We start from the raw sequence: 21,931 nt of genomic DNA, 5'->3' as shown, positions 1-21,931 counted from the left end.
AAGAGCATTTACTGTGTAATAAAAAAAAGGATAAACATTTAGTAGAACTTACAGCCTTTCTTTTGCCTCCATCCTCAGATTTTTGGTGTGTAAAATCTTTATTCCTAATTTTTGCTAGTCAAGAAGACATCTCTTTACACCTGCTGATAAGAGAATCCCTCGAATTCGCATAGAAACCAGACAGGCTTCTACATTAGAAGGACGGAGAATTATTGTTGCTATTGATGGTTGGCCCAGAAATTCCAGATATCCAAATGTAAGCTTAAAGTATTAATTTTATTTGGGGATGTTTAAAATTTTGTGAGTAGTATTTCTGCTTTTAATAAAAATGGAATCACTTCTATGTAGGATTTGTACTGAAATTTAGAGATATTTCACAAAGTGACCTGGTAAGTAGCATATTTACTTTGAAAATTAATTTTATGAAATTCCAGTGTAAATCATTTGGTTACTTTTATGTAAATTTCTTCTTTTTGAGAGAGAGTCTCACCCTGTTGCCCCGGCTGGAGTGCAGTGGCGTGATCTCGGCCCACTGCACCCTCCACCTCCCAGGTTCAAGTGATTCTTGTGTCTCAGCCTCTCAGTTAGCTGGGACTACAGGTGTGCGCTACCGCGCCCAGCTAATTTTTAGGGAAGACGGGGTTTCGTCCTGTTGGCCAGGCTGGTCTTGAACTGGCCTCAAGTGATCCACCCGCCTTAGCCTCCCAAAATGCTGAGATTACAGGCGTTAGCCACTGTGCCTGGCCTCTTTTATGTAAATTTTTAAACCAATGACTTATTAATCATGGCTATGAAAACTGAGTTCTATACAGATTCTAATCAACAAATTTTGAAAAGATTATATTGGAAGCACATTTTAAATTTGAACGTTAATGAGAAATAGATGCTTTAGAATGTAAGAGCTGGACCCTTACGAAGTTTCCATCATAAATCAGTTGAGAAGTCTTGTCTAATGTACCAAAGGGTCATTTTTCAGAAGTCGTTATGGGAATATTTAGGAATACTGAGATGATATGTAAATGCTGAAGAATTTAATGTGATGAGATGTAAATTTACTATAATGTAGGCATTTCTAACAATGCCTCTTGGTTTCAGGGACACTTTGTGAGAAATTTAGGCGATGTTGGAGAGAAAGAGACTGAAACAGAAGTTCTGTTACTTGAACACGATGTTCCCCACCAGCCTTTTTCACAGGCTGTTCTTAGTTTTCTGCCAAAGATGCCCTGGAGCATTACTGAAAAGGTAAGTTGAAAGTAATTTGTAGTGACTTTATAAATTATTATATCCTCCCTAGTTTTGTTTAATTTCTGTATGTGTTTTTAAATATGTAGACACCACGGGCCCTCTTTCCCTGCATTTTGTTGGGTCTAGCATTTTTAGGAATTACAGAAGAAGTCGTTTGCTTCTTCATTGAAAGGTAAGTTTGTCTATGGGACAGACACTTGCATATGTTAAATGTTTCAAAGGGAAGGAAACCATTGGTTACAAATCATATGTGGCGTCTCTCTGCTCCAGTGCAGGAAAAAGAAATGTGATTGTCATCAAGAAAATACAGCTAAATTGTTTTTGTATAAGTATTACTGGTTTTGGCCGGGCGCGGTGGCTCAAGCCTGTAATCCCAGCACTTTGGGAGGCCGAGGCGGGTGGATCATGAGGTCAGGAGATCGAGACCATCCTGGCTAACACGGTGAAACCCCGTCTCTACTAAAAAATACAAAAAACTAGCCGGGCGAGGTGGCGGGCGCCTGTAGTCCCAGCTACTCGGGAGGCTGAGGCAGGAGAATGGCGTGAACCCGGGAGACGGAGCTTGCAGTGAGCTGAGATCCGGCCACTGCACTCCAGCCTGGGTGACAGAGTGAGACTCCGTCTCAAAAAAAAAAAAAAGAAAAAAAGTATTACTGGTTTCACAAGAGCTATTCATATGTTGTAGTTGTGCTTTGGAAATAATTTATTTGTTTATAATTTCATGTCTTCTAGGACATGAAAAACCGAGAAGACCTGAGGCATCTGTGTATTTGTAGTGTAGACCCACCAGGATGTACTGATATAGACGACGCTCTACATTGTAGAGAACTCGAAAATGGGAATTTGGAGGTATAAATATGTAATAGTGTCCTTACCTAAATGTAGTTCTGTTCTGAGTTCATTTTCTTTTGACCTAGAATAGAATTTGCTTGTTAATTACTCCTGTGAAGTATAATTATAGCTGCAGACTATTGGCCATGTGTCAGAAGTTGAAATGGCAGAGGTGACTGAGTCTTTTTTGAATTTAGCTAAACTTTATCTTACTGAAACTCCCATTAGGTACATTTACCCAATCGAGCATATTGACATCCTTTTATTTTTATCTTTTTAAGGTTGGTGTTCATATTGCTGATGTGAGCCATTTCATTAGGCCAGGAAATGCCTTGGATCAAGAATCAGCCAGAAGAGGAACAACTGTGTATCTTTGTGAAAAGGTAAATGTATTGAATTAAAAAATTCAGCAATCATGGACACCTAAGGATTTTTAAACAGCCGTGAATTAGCTAAGAAAAATACATGGAATAAGGTGGCTTTAAATCACTAAATATATAGAAAATTTTTGTTACCAAGTGGTTCAAATAACAAGTAAAGTATTGTGAAAGTCAAGGGGAAGGTTAAACTTAGTCTCTTAGTGATTTCCATAAAAGTTTAGTTTCTCTTTTCTTTTTTTGGTATTTTAAAAACACCTTGTAGTTTGTATTAAGCATTGGAGAAAGGTCCAGTCATAGAGTGTCAGTTATCAAGTATAAACTTACACAGACCAGAGATTTAAAACTTTCAGAGGACAGCTGGGTCGTTAGTATAGAGAACTTAAACTTAGATTAATTGGCATGAAGTCCAATTTTCCTTCATAGCTTTCCTTCTTTAACAGTTTTGTGTAAGTACTTTTATAGAAACATTCCTTTTATTTGATCTTTTCTCAATTATCCTATTTGTAAAAACCAGAACACTTTTCTTTCCTTGTTTAATTAATATTATTTGAGAATAGAACCTCAAATAAATGTATGGATACAGCTAAGTAATCTGTGGTTCTATTTTTATCTTTTGCAGAGGATTGACATGGTTCCAGAGTTGCTTAGCTCTAACTTGTGTTCCTTAAAATGTGACGTTGACAGGTATTTCTGCATGGTTTTTTTTCCTTGAAGACATTGTATTTACTACTTTAACCCAATTCCCATTAAGAAATACTCTGTATTTTCCTTCATAGGCTGGCGTTTTCATGTATTTGGGAAATGAATCACAACGCTGAAATCTTAAAAACGAAGTTTACCAAAAGTGTTATTAATTCAAAGGTTCGTTTCGTGGCTAATAATCTCTAATTTTTAAACTTTTTGGTACTTTTTTGAAAACTAAATAAAGTTAAATTTTTAAAAGATTCGTGTATATGTATATATACACATATGTAAAAATATATATTTGAAAAGGGATGTTATGTATAATAGTTTATATGTATATTTACTTAGCCTAAAATAGAAAAAATGTATACATATAAATGCCTGTGATATAAACATGGTCTAAAAAAGTTCACAGCTGCAGGCACGTGCTTACACACATACAGATGCACTTAAATTTACACTAAAACTCATTTGGCTCTTTGCTACCTACTCTCGGAGAAGAATGCGGAACAGGCCACCAGAGTCTTATTGCCAGCTTTCTTGACCTAGCTAATACCAGGCCAAAGTAACCAGCCCCAGCCCCGGTGCCATCACCTAAATTTGAGATTGCTGCCCACTTCTTGAGAATTTTTCAATCAAGCTAGATGCTCTTTTGAACATGTAAAGTGGGTACAGATAAATGTATTTCAGTTTGAGTAGGGGAGGAAGAGTCTTTCTAGGCAGAAAAACAAGTGCTAGGTCTGTGCCCTCAGGATAGAATGGGGGCATTGTTATAGCAAAATTAAGAAGGTTTTTTTTTTTTTTTTTTCCAGTTATCTGCTTAATTTTTAATATGAGTCAGAAACTAGTTCATGTTGCAGTTGTCCTATATTCAGAAACTTACAAAGTATATATACTTGAGAAGACCAACTGGTGGTTTTATGCCTTAAGTCAAGAACCTTAGTAATTGAAGCTGTTCCTACTTATAAATAGTTAGTGTTTTAAAAGTTAGCAGGTACACTGCTTCTTCACATTTTCTCACAGAAACGATGTTTAATTCACTGTTGGATTTCAGTAGAACGAGCCTGAGATCTTGTTTCTTCGGAATGGAGCCAGGTTGTCTTTCTTGTCCTTTTCCTTTTTTTTTTGTACTTCTCCCAAGAATCCTTTATTTCTCTCTTATTTTGCCCTACATCTTTCTTCAAGGTTTGCCAAGCCGCTCATCTTCTAATGATCTGTTTTCCAAACTTAACCTGTTTTTTCTGGCCCTTTGGCATCCTTGCTGTTCTGCTAACTAGTGGTTGCAAAGAAAACTGTTAGACTGATAAAGAGTGATGTGTGAATTATTTAAGCCATCACAGTTTGTACTTTTAAGTAAGAAAGACTTTTAGTTCTTTAAGACTTGGTCAGTATAACAAAATGATAAGAAAACAAACCTGGTGAACATATAACATAAAACCTCTTTCAGAGGGGAAACTCTTAGTAGATGAGTTGGCTATCCCAGGAATCTGACCGGACCTGCGTTATCTAACTCTGTTATGCTCTTTCTTCTTTTCACTTATGAAGCTACTCTTTAAGCAAGAAAAAAAAAGAAAAAAGAAAAAAATGGTGGATTTCTCTGAGAGAAATAGGAACAGAAGCAGTTATTTGTATATTTGCATTGTTTATCATTGGGGATTTAACTCTTTTCTACTATGATTTGTCTGGTTTTTACATGCTTAATTTGGGTATTTATTAGATTTCCTGTAAAACATGATGTCTCACCTCCTGCAGTCTTAATTATTTGCGGGAGAATAATGATCATCTGGAAAGGATTTCACATTTGTTATCAGAGGAAGAATCCATCTAACCTTTATGTTTTAGCATTATCTGGGTATTTATACAGTAACTGGAATATACAAGTAAAGTTTAAAGTTTATTTGCTAACAACATTGCCATTTTACCTTTTAAAATATGTTTGTTTATGTTATATAATGCCTCAGATAAGAATTAATGAACCAGAAATCATAAATGTGAAGTATAGTATCATAGCTAAGAATTTCTATTTTGTTACTGATTTTAGGTTTTCTGAAATCATGGATTTTATGTAGTTAAAGTAGGAGGACATATTGAAAACCATTTTTCTATCATTTATAAGAATTATATAACATACAATTTCTTTTTTAGGCATCTCTGACATATGCTGAAGCTCAGTTGAGAATTGATTCAGCAAACATGAATGATGATATTACCACTAGTCTCCGTGGACTGAATAAACTAGCCAAAATTCTGAAGAAAAGAAGGATTGAAAAAGGGTATATTTTGTTTTTCATAGTATTAAGATAATTTTTATACTCTTTACATTGTTTGATCATAGGCAATAATGAATTATTTAAAAGGGTGAATAGAGACTCCTGTTTCTTCTAGCTTCCATTCATTCATTCATTCATTCATTCATTTATTTATTTATTTGAAACGGAGTTTCACTCTGTCACCCACGCTGGAGTGCAGTGGCACAATCTCGGCTCACTGTAACCTCCACCTCCCGAATTCAAGTGATTCTCCTGTCTCAGCCTCCCGAGTAGCTGGGATTACAGGTGCCCATCACCACGCCCAGCTAATTTTTGTATTTTTAGTAGAGCTGGAGTTTCGCCTTGTTGGCTAGGCTGGTCTTGAACTCGTGACCTCAGGTGATCCACCCGCCTTGGCCTCCCAAAGTGTTGGGATTACAGGTGTGAGCCACTGTGCCCAGCCTCTAGCTTCCTTTTAAGTGTTAGCAACTTGATTCTGGACTGATGTTTGTTCAAGAGTTCCATCCTTGTAATTTGTTGTGTTAAAAAATTGTGTTTGAGTTAAAGATACTGAAGAAATTCCAGGAAGGCAAGAACTCCCTAAGACTCTGTAAATTGTTTCTAATTTTAATTAGAAATAAGTTTCCAGATTGGACATTGGGTTTCAGAGGTTTAAATAAATGGAGATTAGGTCCTCCTTGGACTTTAAATTTTAGAAATTATTTAATTCAGCCTCCTCATTTTTTAGGCAATTAAAAGTGCATAAAAGGAGTCTTCCCAAAGGTCTGACTAGTAACAGATCTGAGTCTTTTAGCTGTTAGGGCATGGCTTTTGCCTAACTATGAAAGGCATAAGGTATAGAGTATTAACTCAGGCATGTTGAAGGAAACCAGTTAAGAGAAATTTGACTCTTAAAAGATGTTGTTGATTATCAGAGGAAACCAAGTACATGACTCTTCCAGATGTTCGTCTCAGAGTTCCCAAGTCTACCTAGGATAGGGTCACAAGCAGTTACTAAAGGTGTGGTGAGTGCGGATTGTACCTTTGTGTCATTTCATAAGATGCGCCTATTTAAATTCATTAAAATGAATAAAATTAACAACTTAGTTCCTTAGCCTTACTAGCCATATTTCTTTTTTCTTTTTTTTTTTTTTATTTAAGTTCTAGGGTACATATGCACAACGTGCAGGTTTGTTACATATGTATACATGTGCCATGTTGGTGTGCTGCACCCAACTCTTGAGCACCCATCAACTCGTCATTTACATCAGTAACTCCCAATGCCATCCCTCCTTCCTCCCTGCTCCCCATAATAGGCCCCGATGTGTGATGTTCCCCTTCCCATGTCCAAGTGATCTCATTGTTCAGTTCCCACCTATGAGTGAGAACATGTGGTGTTTGTTTTCTGTTCTTGCGAAAGTTTGCTGAGAATGATAGTTTCCAGCTGTATCCATGTCCCTACAAAGGACACGAACTCATCTTTTTTTATGACTGCATAGGATTCCATGGTGTATATGTGCCACATTTTCTTAGTCCAGTCTGTCACTGATGGACATTTGGGTTGATTCCAAGTCTTTGCTATTGTGAATAGTGCCACAATAAACATACGTGTGCATGTGTCTTTATAGCAGCATGATTTATAATCCTTTGGGTATATACCCAGTAATGCGATGGCTGGGTCAAATGGTATTTCTAGTTCTAGATCCTTGAGGAATCGCCATACTGTTTTCCACAATGGTTGAACTAGTTTACAATCCCACCAACAGTGTAAAAGTGTTCCTATTTCTCCACATCCTCTCCAGCACCTGTTGTTTCCTGACTTTTGAATGATCGCCATTCTAACTGGTGTGAGATGGTATCTCATTGTGGTTTTGATTTGCATTTCTCTGATGGCGAGTGATGATGAGCATTTTTTCATGTGTCTGTTGGCTGTATGAAAGTCTTCTTTTGAGAAGTGTCTGTTCATATCCTTTGCCCACTTTTTGATGGGGTTGTTTTTTTCTCGTAAATTTGTTTGAGTTCTTTGTAGGTTCTGCATATTAGCCCTTTGTCAGATGAGTAGATTGCAAAAATTTTCTCCCATTCTGTAGGTTACCTGTTCACTCTGATGGTAGTTTCTTTTGCTGTGCAGAAGCTCTTTAGTTTAGTTAGATCCCATTTGTCAATTTTGGCTTTTGTTGCCATTGCTTTGGGTGTTTTAGACATGAAGTCCTTACCTATGCCTATGTCCTGAATGGTATTACCTAGGTTTTCTTCTACGGTTTTTATGGTATTAGGTCTAACATTTAAGTCTCTAATCCATCTTGAATTAATTTTCGTGTAAGGAGTAAGGAAAGGATCCAGTTTCAGCTTTCTACTTATGGCTAGCCAATTTTCCTAGCACTGTTTATTAAATAGGGAATCCTTTCCCCATTTCTTGTTTTTCTCAGGTTTGTCAAAGATCAGATGGCTGTAGATGTGTGGTATTATTTCTGAGGGCTCTGTTCTGTTCCATTGGTCTATATCTCTGTTTTGGTACCAGTAGCATGCTGTTTTGGTTACTGTAGCCTTGTAGTATAGTTTGAAGTCAGGTAACATGATGCCTCCAGCTTTATTCTTTTGACTTAGGATTGTCTTGGCAATGCAGGCTCTTTTTTGGTTCCATATGAACTTTAAAGCAGTTTTTTCCAATTCTGTGAAGAAAGTCATTGGTAGCTTGATGGGGGATGGCATTGAATCTATAAATTACCTTGGGCAGTATGGCCATTTTCACGATATTGATTCTTCCTATCCATGAGCATGGTATGTTCTTCCATTTGTTTGTGTCCTCTTTTATTTCACTGAGCAGTGGTTTGTAGTTCTCCTTGAAGAGGTCCTTTACATCCCTTGTAAGTTGGATTCCTAGGTCTTTTATTCTCTTTGAAACAATTGTGAATGGAAGTTCATTCATGATTTGGCTCTCTATTTGTCTGTTACTGGTGTATAAGAATGCTTGTGATTTTTGCACATTAATTTTGTATCCTGAGACTTTGCTGAAGTTGCTTATCAGCTTAAGGAGATTTTGGGCTGAGACAATGGGGTTTTCTAAATATACAATCATGTCATCTGCAAACAGGGACAATTTGACTTCTTTTCCTAACTGAATACCCTTGATTTTTTTCTCTTGCCTGATTGCCCTAGCCAGAACTTCCAACACTATGTTGAATAGTAGTGGTGAGAGAGGGGACCCCGTCTTGTGCCAGTTTTCAAAGGGAATGTTTCCAGTTTTTGCCCATTCAGTATGATATTGGCTGTGGGTTTGTCATAAATAGCTCTTATTATTTTGAGATACGTTCCATCAATACCGAATTTATTGAGAGTTTTTAGCATGAAGGGCTGTTGAATTTTGTCAAAGGCCTTTTCTGCATCTATTGAGATAATCGTGGTTTTTGTCTTTGGTTCTGTTTATATGCTGGATTACGTTTATTGATTTGCGTATGTTGAACCAGCCCTGCATCCCAGGGATGAAGCCCACTTGATCATGGTGGATAAGCTTTTTGATATGCTGCTGGATTCGGTTTGCCATTATTTTATTGAGGATTTTTGCATCGATGTTCATCAGGGATATTGGTATGAAATTCTCTTTTTTTGTTGTGTGTCTGCCAGGCTTTGGTATCAGGATGATGTTGGCCTCATAAAATGAGCTGGGAGGATTCCTTCTTTTTCTATTGATTGGAATAGTTTCAGAAGGAATGGTACCAGCTCCTCCTTGTACCTCTGGTAGAATCCGGCTGTGAATCCGTCTGGTCCTGGACTTTTTATGGTTGGTAGGCTATTAATTATTGCCTCAATTTCAGAGGCTGCTATTGGTCTGTTCAGGGATTCAGCTTCTTCCTGGTTTAGTCTTAGGAGAGTGTAAGTGTCCAGGAAATTATCCATTTCTTCTAGGTTTTCTAGTTTATTTGCGTAGAGGTGTTTATAGTATGCTCTGATGGTAGTTTGTACTTCTGTGGGGTCGGTGGTGATATCCCCTTTATCATTTTTTATTGCGTCTATTTGATTCTTCTCTCTTTTCTTCTTTATTAGTCTTGCTAGCGGTCTGTCAATTTTGTTGATCTTTTCAAAAAACCAGTTCCTGGATTCATTGATTTTTTTGAGGGTTTTTTTGTCTCTGTCTCCTTCGGTTCTGCTCTGATCTTAGTTATTTCTTGCCTTCTGCTAGCTTTTGAATGTGTTTGCTCTTGCTTCTCTAGTTCTTTTAATTGTGATGTTAGGGTGTCAATTTTAGATCTTTCCTGCTTTCTTTTGTGGGAGTTTAGTGCTATAAATTTCCCTCTACACACTGCTTTAAATGTGTCCCAGAGATTCTGGTATGTTGTATCTTTGTTCTCATTGGTTTCAAAGAACATCTTTATTTCTGCCTTCATTTCGTTATGTACCCAGTAGTCATTCAGGAGCAGCTTGTTCAGTTTCCATGTAATTGAGCAGTTTTGATTCAGTTTCTTAGTCCTGAGTTCTAGTTTGGTTGCACTGTGGTCTGAGGGACAGTTTGTTATAATTTCTGTTCTTTTACATTTGCTGAGGAGTGCTTTCCTTCCAGCTATGTGGTCAATTTTGGAATAAGTGTGATGTGGTGCTGAGAAGAATGTATATTCTGTTGATTTGGGGTGGAGAGTTCTGTGGATGTCTATTAGGTCCTCTTGGTGCAGAGTTGAGTTCAATTCCTGGATATCCTTGTTAACTTTCTGTCTTGTTGATCTGTCTAATGTTGACAGTGGGGTGTTGAAGTCTCCCATTATTATTGTATGGGAGTCTAAGTCTCTTTGTAAGTCTCTAAGGACTTGCTTTATGAATCTGGGTGCTCCTGTATTGGGTGCATATATATTTAGGATAGTTAGCTCTTCCTGTTAAATTGATCCCTTTACCATTATGTAATGGCCTTCTTTGTCTCTTTTGATCTTTGATGGCTTGAAGTCTGTTTTATCAGAGACTAGGATTGCAACCCCTGCTTTTTTTGTTCTCCATTTGCTTGGTAGATCTTCCTCCATCCCTTTATTTTGAGCCTATGTGTGTCTCTGCACGTGAGGTGGGTCTCCTGAGTACAGCAAACTGATGGGTCTTGACTCTTTATCCAATTTGCCAGTCTGTGTCTTTTAATTGGAGCATTTAGTCCATTTACATTTAAGGTTAATATTGTTATGTGTGAACTTGATCCTGTCATTGTGATATTAACTGGTTATTTAGCTCGTTAGTTGATGCAGTTTTTTCCTAGCCTCGATGGTCTTTACATTTTGGCATGTTTTTGCAATGGCTCGTACTGGTTGTTCCTTTCCATGTTTAGTGCTTCCTTCAGGGTCTCTTGTAGGGCAGGCCTGGTGGTAATAAAATTTCTAAGCATTTGCTTGTCTGTAAAGGATTTTATTTCTCCTTCACTTACGAAACTTAGTTTGGCTGAATATGAAATTCTGGGTTGAAAATTCTTTTCTTTAAGAATGTTGAATGTCGGCCCCCACTCTCTTCTGGCTTGGAGAGTTTCTGCCGAGAGATCTGCTGTTAGTCTGATGGGCTCCCTTTGTGGATAACCCGACCTTTCTCTCTGGCTGCCCTTAACATTTTTTCCTTCATTTCAGCTTTGGTGAATCTGACAATTATGTGTCTTGGAGTTGCTCTTCTCGAGGAGTATCTTTGTGGTGTTCTCTGTATTTTCTGAATTTGAATGTTGGCCTGCCTTACTAGGTTGGGGAAATTCTCCTGGATGATATCCTGAAGAGTGTTTTCCAACTTGGTTCCATTTTCCCTCTCACTTTCAGGCACACCAATCAGATGTAGATTTGGTCTTTTCACATATAATCCCATATTTCTTGGAGGCTTTGTTCATTTCTTTTTCCTCTTTTTTCTCTAGACTTCTCTTCTCACTTCATTTCATTCATTTGATCTTCAATCATTGATACTTTCTTCCAATTGATCGATCGGTTAGTGAAGCTTGTGCATTTGTCACCTATTTCTCGTGTCATGGTTTTTATCTCTGTCAGTTCATTTATGGCCTTCTCTGCATTGATTATTCTAGTTATCCATTCTTCCATTCTTTTTTCAAGATTTTTAGTTTCTTTGTGCTGGTTGTGTAGTTCCTCCTTTAGCTCTGAGAAGTTTGATCGACTGAAGCCTTCTTCTCTCAGCTCGTCAAAGTCATCCTCCGTCCGGCTTTGATCCGTTGCTGGCGATGAGCTGCGTTCCTTTGGAGGGGGAGATGCTCTCTGATTTTTTGAATTTCCATCTTTTCTGCACTGCTTTTTCCCCATCTTTGTGGTTTTATCTGCCTTTGGTCTTTGATGATGGTGACCAACTGATGGGGTTTTGATGTGGGTGTCCTTTCTGTTTGTTAGTTTTCCTTCTAACAGTCAGGACCCTCAGCTATCGGTCTGTTGGAGATTGCTTGAGGTCCACTCCAGACCCTGTTTGCCTGGGTATCAGCAGTGGAGGCTACAGAAGATAGAATATTGCTGAACAGCGAGTGTTGCTGTCTGATTCTTGCTCTGGAAGCTTCGTCTCAGGGGTGTACCCTGCCGTGTGAGGTGTGAGGTGTCGGTCTGCACCTAGTGGGGGATGTCTCCCAGTTAGGCTACTCAGGGGTCAGGGACCCACTTGAGCAGGCAGTCTGTCCATTCTCAAATCTCAGCCTCTGTGCTGGGAGATCCACTGCTCTCTCCAAAACTGTCAGATAGGGTCATTTACCTCTGCCGAGGTTTCTACTGCTTTTTGTTTAGCTATGCCCTGTCCCCAGAGATGGAGTCTACAAAGACAGGCAGGCCCCCTTGAGCTGCGGTGGGCTCCACCCAGTTTGAGCTTCCCCATGGCTTTGTTTACCTACTTAAGCCTCAGCAATGGCAGGCGCCTCTCCCCCAGCCTCGCTGCTGTCTTGCAGTTAGATCTCAGACTGTGTGCTAGCAACGAGGGAGGCTCCGTGGGTGTGGGATCCTCCAGTCCAGGTGTGGGATATAATCTCCTGGTGTGCTGTTTGCTAAGACCTTTGGTGAAGCGCAGTATTAGGGTGGAAGTTGCCCAATTTTTCAGGTGTTGTGTGTCTCAGTTTCCCTTGGCTAGGAAAAGAGATTCCCTTCCCCCTTGCGTTTCCCAGGTGAGGTGATGGCTCGCCATGCTTCAGCTCTCGCTGTTGGGGCTGCACCAGCTGACCAGCACTGATTTTCCAAACTCCCCAGTGAGATGAACCCAGTACCTCAGTTGAAAATGCAGAAATCACCTGTCCTCTGTGTCGCTCACACCGGGAGCTGGAGGCTGGAGCTGCTCCTATTTGGCCATCTTGCTCTGGTCCTACCAGCCATATTTCAAGTGATCAGTAGCCACATGTGACTAATGACTATCGTATTGGACATAGAACATTTCCATCACTGTCGAATGTTCTGTTGGATAGTGTTTGAGGTAGTTATGTACCTATGTCTACTAACACCTCCGTTTTCAGGGAATTTTTTATGTGATCTTAAATATGCAACTTGAAACTGGAAGGATCATTTGAGTGTGCTAAAACCCAGTGGACGGTATTAAATTTGAGCAAAACTTTCACACAAGCTTGTCACTTGGATACAAGAAGAAGATAATTAATGTTTTGTGTGTGACACAAAACACAGAGTTTTTTTTTAAGCAATGTAAAATGCAAATTGAAGCTGTATTTATTTTAATAGTTTTAAAGTAAGAATTCGCATTTGTAACATAGCTTTTTAAAACTGGAAAGGATTTTTTAAATTTCAACAGTCTGTATTTTTAATTTGGTTAGTAGATGGTTTCCTACTGGGAAAACATCATTGAATCATTTTAGTCTTAGGGAGAATTGGAAAAAAAAAAAGAAAACTATCTTTTGCCTTCTTAAAGTATTAATACTCATGGGTAGACATAACATTTTAGGTGTTCTATGAGGAAAAATGATCAAAATGTGATAAGTATACCTTGCTTTTTATGTCAAAATACATTAATAAATGCATATCAGACCTGATGTAGAGCCTTGTTTCTTGCCTGCTACAAGGCAAGAAAGGAATATTTTTGAGATTCTCTTTTTAGTATGTATTCCTACTATAGTTCTTTTAATACAGGTGAGGAATTGAGGAAGACAAGGACTTAGACTTTGTATTTCACTTAACTTGCTCCATCTTATTTTAATTTTTCTCCTCCCCTGCTTTTCCTTCTCCATGATTATTCAAGGTTGCCCAGCCTCATTAAAATTTTTAGTTTTAGGTTGATTTAGAGCTGACCTCATGAAAGTTATGTCAAGGTATAAGAAACATTAGACTTGCCTTGCCATATGGGGATTTACTTTCCAAAGGAGAGCTTGCCAGCTCATTAAATGAACCATGTGTGTAAAGTCCTGAGCATGAATTGTTTATCTGACACTTAGCACTCAAATATTAATAGCCATCGCTATTTGTAATATATTAGTGATAGTAGGTTATCAGTTGCTTCTCTGTTGGTGTAATCTTTGTGGAGGAATCTTTGTGGAGGATACTTTTGAACTGTGGATCTCCTGGTGTTATTAAGCTACCCACAGCAGCTTCCCTTTTGCCCCTCTTTATTGTCCCCTGCCCCAATAACTGTTCTCTGTAGTAAATTAAATACAGCCAAATCCCCTTCTTTATATGTAAAAGTGATTAAAAACCTATGTAGCTCAATAAGAACTCATTGTTTGGATACAGAAGATACATAAGCCCTTAGAAGCACAGGGATTCAGATTTCCTTGTGTTGCTATTGTCCTCTCTTGTTAAATGCATTTTAAATCTACTGAGCTGTTCATGAAAATAGAACATGAAACAGCAGATGTCATAAAGCCTTCAGAAGAGCAACTATTACATACTTGCTGTAGTCGTTGTCTTTTTTAAAAGAGTATTTCTATAATTTTGTCTTGTATTGGCTTGCTTGACTATAATTTTTCTCTTTAATTTTTATTTAGGGCTTTGACTCTATCTTCTCCTGAAGTTCGATTCCACATGGACAGTGAAACTCATGATCCTATAGATCTGCAGACCAAGGAACTTAGGTTTGTAATTTTTTCTGATGGGCAGTAGATAAGATTTTTTATTTTAAATGTCATGTCTACTATAAGTACTAATAACTAAAACATTTATATACAAAATAACAATTAGGGTCATGATTTCTACTTTATTTGGCTTACAAAGGACAGAAAAGTAAATTTAAGCTCAGTTTTTCTTCTGTAAAACTGCGTTTAGTCGCGTAATATAAGAACTTTCAATTTGAATTTGTTTGCTTTGATGTGTGATGTATTAGAACTTGACTAGTAATAGTTATAGTAAGATAAAAAAAGATTACCCTGATTAATTTCTAAAGTAGAATATACTGTAGTGCAGGGGTTCCCAGCCCCTGGGGTATGAGCATTACCACCTGAGACCCGCCTTCTGTCAGATCAGTGGCAGCATTGGATTCTCATTGGAGCGCCAGCCCTGTTGTGAACTGTGCATAGGAGGGATCTAGGTTGCACACTTCTTATGAGAATCTAATGCCTGATGAAACCATCCTTTCCTCCCCTCGTCGCATAGAAGAATTGTTTTCCATGAAACCAGTCCCTGGTGCCAGAAAGATGGGGGGTAGGATAGAATAATGGATAGTAGGATAGATAGTAGGGTAGAATAATGGTGAAGATCATGGGCTCTGAAGCCAGACTCCCTAGGTTTGGATGCCTCTGTTGTTACTACTATTATATCGCGAACTAAAGTAGTTATTTGACCTCTGTATGCCACAATTTATTTGTCTGTAAATTGCCTATGACTGATAATGGCACCTACCTCATGGGGTGCTGTGAGGGTGATATTAGCTATTGTTGTTTATTGATTTAGTTAAGATGTAGGAAACAAGAATTTTTTTGTTAAATCAGAGTTTAGGCCTCTTTCCCTGCCTCTTATTTATATTAAGATAATTCTGGAATTCAACATGCATATGCACTTTTCTAATAGATGACCAAGGGTTAAAAATGGGAATATACTCAAATTTTTTACTTAGAACCAATATGTGCTTTAGTGCTATTATAATATCTAAAAATCCCTTATAGTAGAACTTCTATGTATGTCTAATGTTAATGCTAATAATGAGCCCAGTACTAAGAGCTTTTATGAGCAAAAGGTTGACACTAGCTTTGCCAAAGTAAAACGTCAGTCATTTCTTCTTACCAAGAAGAAGAAAGAACACATTTCTAAGATGTCCCCATATGATTGGAGGTCTTTCTAATATTTTTAAAATGAATATAGTTTAGAAATATTGTTAAGAAGTTACAAGATGAAACCTGAATGAAAGGTTAATACTATGTGTTCATTGACTTGCAAGACAGAAAGCACTGTATCGACAGAAGATGGATCATTTTCTAAACTAACCTGAAAATGGATGTGAATAACTATATAGAGAATGACAGCAGTATCAGATTGGTTGAGAGTTTTGAAGTCAGATTGTGTGAACTCAGATTCTCATACTGCTAATAACTCTCACCTTGAGCAAGAGAATAATGAACATATCCTCAGTTTTCTCATCTGTAAAACAGTGTGTAGGGGGGTGTGTGTGTGTTGAGGGCGGGATGTACTTATAGCACACTGACTGACCCATTAGAAATATCGAAATTAGCTATTATAAATATGGCCTCTTCATTTGAGTAATTTATTGTTAAAAATTTTGGTTTTTAAGCCAAAATTTGTATGATCTAAATAGCTTTTAATTCTTGTAAACTTTATTGATTTACAATTAAATAAAAATATTTTTGGACCTAGTAAAAATGCTTGTTTTCATTTTATATATAAATAGAGTAGTAAAGCTTCTGTTTTTGAGTGCAATTTTGTTGTTGTTTTTTGACACAGAGCCTTGCTCTGTCACCCAGGCTGGAGTGCAGTGATGCAATCTCGGCTCATTGCAACTTCCACCTCCTGAGTTCAAGTGATTCTCATGCCTCGGCCTCTTCAGTACCTGGGACTACCGGCGTGTGCCACCAGACCTGGCTAATTTTTTTATATTTTTAGTAGAGTCGGGATTTCTCCGTGTTGGCAAGACTGGTCTCGAACTCCTGGGCTCAAATAATTTGCCCGCCTCAGCCTCCCAAAGTGCTGGGATTACAGGTGTGAGCCACTGCAACTGGTTGAGTGCAATTTGTATAGTCTCCTCTAGCATGTAAGATTTGCTCTAGCATGTAAGATTTACTCATGCAGTAGTTGCATAATAAGAGATTGTTAGCAGAGTAACTGAGAGATGAAAGAATCGTAAGTTATTTAAAATACAAATGTACACAGACATATGAATGTTTACATAGGAAATGCTCTTATTATCTTCTTTGTAACAAAGGTAACCTGTGAAAAAATATGATATATAGAAGTCTCAGATTCTTTTTTTGTTTTGTTTAATGCTTTTTCCATTGGCAGGGAAACAAATTCCATGGTTGAAGAATTTATGTTACTTGCCAATATTTCTGTTGCAAAAAAAATTCATGAGGAATTTTCTGAACATGCTCTGCTTCGAAAACATCCTGCTCCACCTCCATCAAATTATGAAATTCTTGTTAAGGCAGCCAGGTCAAGGGTAAGGTCCTATAGTTTGAAAAATCATCTATTTGTGTTTTCATCTACCTGTTGTTCTAAATAATTTACATTCATATTTCCATAAAGGTTTTATTGTTTGTTAATAACAAGAATATGCCAATAGTTCTTTTTTCTTTTGTTTTTTTCTTTTTTGAGACAGGGTCTCACTGTCACCCAGTCTGTAGTACGGTGGCACGATCTCGGCTCACTGCACCCTCCATCTCCCAGTCCTAAGCCCTCCTCCTGCCTCAGCCTCTGGAGGAGCTGGGACTGCAGGCGCACACCACCATGAGTGGCTAATTTTTTGTATTTTTGTGGTAGAGATAGGTTTTCACTATGTTGCCCAGGCTGGTCTCAAACTCCTGGACTCAAGTAATTGTCTCATCTTGGCCTCCCAAAGTGCTGTGCTGGGATTACAGGTATGAGCCACTGCACCCAGCCTAATGTTTTTCACCGTATGCTAAAGCCAGATGTTTAGACTAAGATATATGCAGCGTCCTGGTCATATAAAACTCTTCCATATTTCCTTGCCTTTATGCATGTTTCATATGTCTATGTTGCTTCATGGCTCCTGTCAACCACTTAACTTTACAAATAATGTATTTTGTTTTTGTTTTGGGGTTGTTTTGGTTTTTTTTACTTCAACTCAGTTAAATCCTTTACATTTCATGTTCGTAAGAAAAGTATATTTATTCCATACATGGAAAAGAGGAAACTATAGAAGGAGCACATTTTTTCAGCCCTGTATAATCACTGCTTCTTGTTAGTAGATTTTCATTTATGGGTGCTTACCCCTTGGGTGACTATGGCTTACATTGCTTTTCCTTGGATTACCTAGTTAGGCCCTATCTTTCTCATCTAGAAGAGAGGGAGCAGTAATGTTGGACTGCAGAGCATTAGTCTAACACGATGGCATTGGTTTCTGATTTTTGGATCAGACCTTTATGGCATGCATGCCCAGCTTCTCCAGATTCATAGGAATTGAATCAGCTTCTCACTCCTCTGCTCCAAGGCTTACTCTGTAAATAGGAATTTTTTTTCTTCATTATCTTACTTCTTCCAAAGACCTAAGAGAAGAGATGTATATTTGACTCATCTTCCTAGGGTAGAACAAGGCAGCTAAATTTGATGAATCCCAACATTGTTCTAATGGAACTGTAGTGACCAGTACAGTTTTATTTCTGGCTATTACTTCTACTTTGAAGGGAAGGAAAATAACGAAAACATGATGTTTGTTCAATCAGATCAGTTATATTTTGAAGACATAATATATTCTAAGTACTGACTTAGAAATGTTTAATATGGTGCTCTTCCTTTCTTTTTGTTTACAGAATTTGGAAATCAAGACTGATACAGCCAAGTCTTTGGCTGAGTCTTTGGATCGGGCCGAATCTCCTACTTTTCCATATCTAAACACTCTGTTGAGAATATTAGCCACTCGCTGTATGATGCAGGCTGTGTACTTCTGTTCTGGAATGGATAATGATTTTCATCACTATGGCTTAGCATCTCCAATATACACACATTTTACTTCACCCATCAGAAGGTATTTTTTAATGAAATTAAAGGAGATAGAAAATCGTTAATTTTGAATTTTAAAAGCACATATTAGTACTGACATACTACGGTTCTTATTTCTCCTTCATCTGTCTAGATACGCAGATGTCATCGTTCATCGGCTTTTGGCTGTGGCTGTTGGGGCTGACTGTACTTATCCAGAGTTGACAGACAAACACAAGCTTGCAGATATATGTAAAAATCTAAATTTCCGGCACAAAATGGCTCAATATGCCCAACGTGCATCAGTGGCTTTTCATACCCAGGTATTTGCCTTCTGTCGATACTGCTAGAAAAGATGAAGTTTTGTTCATTTTTAATTTAATTTCAATTTCTTTGTTAATTTCAAAATATTTTAAGACTAAATAAGTTGTATGTTATTTTACAGTTATTTTTCAAAAGCAAAGGAATAGTAAGTGAAGAAGCCTATATTTTATTTGTAAGAAAGAATGCCATTGTGGTATTAATTCCAAAGTATGGTTTAGAAGGGACAGTCTTTTTTGAAGAAAAGGACAAACCAAACCCACGGCTTATTTATGATGATGAGGTACAGTATTTCTCATGTTTATTTTCTTTTCTGGGGGCACTTTTTCTTTGGGAGTTCATAAATGGTACCCATAAAGCATAAAATTATTTTTTGTACCCTGAAGAATTTATCCAGATCTCCAAATACATGCCAGGAAATCTACATTTAATTTTGCCAACTAAGCTATGGTTTTACTCACAATTTCCCACCACTATATATCTTCTCATATGCAATTGTTGTCTTTGATTTTTTCTTTTATACCATGTAAAGTTTTGCCCTACATGCACCAATAAAGGAATAAATGACTATTTACAACTCAGGGAAGAAACTTTTTTTTTTTTTTTAAACTTACTTCCAGTGTTTCTTATGTGACACACATACTCCCTATTCACCTTAGGAGAACTACAGCCCTGAGAGAATATTTGAACAATAAACTGGCCAAAGTACCTTTGTGTTCCTCTACTAAACTAAAAATTTCCTATTTATTAGTGAGTTGATAAATTAATCACCAAGATTTTAATGAACATATATATATTAGAACTATCTTAATGAAGGAGAAAGTATGCACATAAATAGGTCATATTTATGTGAGACTACTAGGTTTATGGCCTTTGTTATGTTGAACACGTAGATGCTTACTAATTTTTATATTTAAACTTTCACTATGTAAGATAAATTGTAAAGGGTTAGAACAAAGCCTCAAATGTAAGGAAGCAATTAAGAATGATAAAATGTGTTTTGTTTAGATACCTTCACTTAAAATAGAAGATACAGTGTTCCATGTATTTGATAAAGTTAAAGTGAAAATCATGTTAGACTCATCTAATCTTCAGCATCAGAAAATCCGAATGTCCCTGGTAGAACCACAGGTAAGGCCAAACTTAATATTTCCTTGTTGTGATGGAACAAACAGTACATATTTTGTCAGAGAGAGGGACATAGTTATTTCTGTTTAATGTTAGAGGGAACCCTATAAGTAGTGTAGAATCCAAATATTTGCATAGCAAATCCTGTTTTCTCATTGATTTCTTTAGGCCACGGGATTCTAGACATCTGAGATTCTGCTCAGGTCTTTGGTGGCAAAATAAAAAGATCTTCCATTCTCCTGCCTAGTCTTTTCTGTCTAGAAGTTTTGAACTCTGCACTTTGAAGATGAAGTGTAGGTTTTTCACCTAAGATACTGGTTCTTAACCTTTGTCCTTCCCCAACACACTTGAAACCTCTGATTCTGTCGATCACAGTGGCTCCCCATGGGGAAGGCTGTTTTATAGTTAAAAAGAACACTTCCTAAATGACATGCTTCTCACCTATTGAGACCATGTCTACCTTCTGCATTTTTGAACCACTGTTACTTTGTAAAATACATTCTGTGTATAAAACCTTTAATTAGCCCCCTTTCCCCTCCCTACCACTACATCCTTTTAAATTTGAAACTGGCAGTGGGGAAGGGGAAGATGAGGATGAGATGTATTTTATCCTTTAAATCACCTTATTTCCCCCCATTTGCATTATCTTAGATACCAGGAATAAGCATTCCTACTGGTACTTCAAACACAGACCTTAATGGACCAGAGAAAAAGAAGATAAAGCTTGGAAAATAGCTATATTCAACAGAAATCTTCAAAGACTGGTTTTATTTTTAAAAGAAAAAATTTGAAAGAACACTTCTAAGCCTAAGTGTGTGATACAGTTTGTTACTTTTAAGTACGTTTTAATAATTTCAGACATTTGCATTTTTATCGAATGGTTGACTGTATCTGTCCCATCATACTGCTTTACTTCTGGGTTGAACAGAATTATTTATGCAGAATAATTCAGTTGAATATCCATCACTTAAATACAGTGACAGGATAGCAACTTCAGGGATCTGTAAAGATCATTTAAATGGAGTGCTCATCTCATTGAGGAGCAGATTAATTTTGCATAAGTACTTTGATTATTTAATATTTGTAGGAAAAAACTTTCATTTTCCTACAGAGGAAAATAGAACAATCTTAGAAGCAAGGAACAATCTTCTTTTCTAAGTCTTGGAAGCTGTCAGTGTTGAGGATGTAATCTCCTTTGCCATCTTTAATTCACCTAATTTACACTAAGTATTCTCTTACTGTCTTTAAAAGCTTCCTGTATTTTATTAGTGGTCCTTGAACAACTGTGAATGTTTGGGAATTGGTAGAAAGGCAAGAAGTAGTATATTTTGACCTGACTGGAAAGACGGTTGTTTTTATTACCAGGTAATAAGTGTGATCATCATTGTTGAACTTCAGCTCCAGTGTCTCTCCAGAGTAAGACATTGGCATTCAAATGTCTGTATCTTGTTACTTACAAAATAAAAAACAGATAATTAGTGGCTTTTAAATTGTAGTTGTATCAGTGTATGTACACGAGGGGAACTGTATAAAGGCATACTAAAGGGAACAGATTAAGTATTATTAATAAAATTTGGTGTGCCAAACTACTTCCTTTGCTAATCACAGAGATTGGTAATGATTAAATTAATGCCTTCAGGAATATTTTGGGATAGGGTTGCCTTAAAACGTTTTACCTGGCTTATTTATTCAATTTCTAAAGCACTTACGGTGTGTCAGGTTCCACTCAAGTAAACTCTGTCTTCAAGGAGCTTGCAGTATAGTGAGAAAAGCCTGGCAAGTAAATCAGCAGGTACACCAAATAGGTAGTCATTTAGGCACTCAGTAAATGTTGACTAATTTTTCCAGTTTCCTATTACTGAGGAAAACCTCCATACATTGAGACAGAAACTTGTGTCAGTTGGAGGAAAATAGACTTGAGTAGTCTGTGGTCCAAGTAAAATGGGTCAATGACACTAAGAGTAGGAGTCAAAAAACCTTTTCTGTGAGTGCTGGAACATTTTAGACTTTGTTGGCTATGGTCTGTATTGCAACTATAGTACACAACTCTGCCGTTGATAGTGTG

The 21,931-nt window shown here is 37.4% G+C and overlaps 1 protein-coding gene across 3 annotated transcripts in view; it reads left to right on the top strand.

Annotated features, from left to right (window-relative positions):
* DIS3 (DIS3 homolog, exosome endoribonuclease and 3'-5' exoribonuclease) overlaps window positions 1-21,438 on the top strand; it is a 29,621-nt gene extending 8,183 nt beyond the window's left edge. For all 3 annotated transcript variants that reach the window (XM_025363986.1, XM_025363987.1, XM_025363988.1), the window contains 14 exons: window positions 119-256; window positions 1,096-1,242; window positions 1,978-2,094; window positions 2,358-2,459; window positions 3,076-3,140; window positions 3,233-3,317; window positions 5,286-5,413; window positions 14,301-14,387; window positions 16,762-16,918; window positions 18,249-18,463; window positions 18,572-18,740; window positions 18,863-19,021; window positions 19,747-19,869; window positions 20,518-21,438. In XM_025363986.1, the coding sequence (XP_025219771.1) occupies window positions 119-256; window positions 1,096-1,242; window positions 1,978-2,094; window positions 2,358-2,459; window positions 3,076-3,140; window positions 3,233-3,317; window positions 5,286-5,413; window positions 14,301-14,387; window positions 16,762-16,918; window positions 18,249-18,463; window positions 18,572-18,740; window positions 18,863-19,021; window positions 19,747-19,869; window positions 20,518-20,601 (1,776 nt within the window). In that variant the 3' untranslated portion in view covers window positions 20,602-21,438. The remainder of the gene's footprint in view (window positions 1-118; window positions 257-1,095; window positions 1,243-1,977; window positions 2,095-2,357; window positions 2,460-3,075; window positions 3,141-3,232; window positions 3,318-5,285; window positions 5,414-14,300; window positions 14,388-16,761; window positions 16,919-18,248; window positions 18,464-18,571; window positions 18,741-18,862; window positions 19,022-19,746; window positions 19,870-20,517) is intronic.
* The last annotated feature ends 493 nt before the right edge of the window (window positions 21,439-21,931 follow it).

This window comes from Theropithecus gelada, chromosome 17, assembly GCF_003255815.1.
Source record: "Theropithecus gelada isolate Dixy chromosome 17, Tgel_1.0, whole genome shotgun sequence".
Taxonomy (NCBI): domain Eukaryota; kingdom Metazoa; phylum Chordata; class Mammalia; order Primates; family Cercopithecidae; genus Theropithecus; species Theropithecus gelada.
Note: the sequence above shows the minus strand (reverse complement) of the source record. Positions and strands in the feature narration are given on the sequence as shown.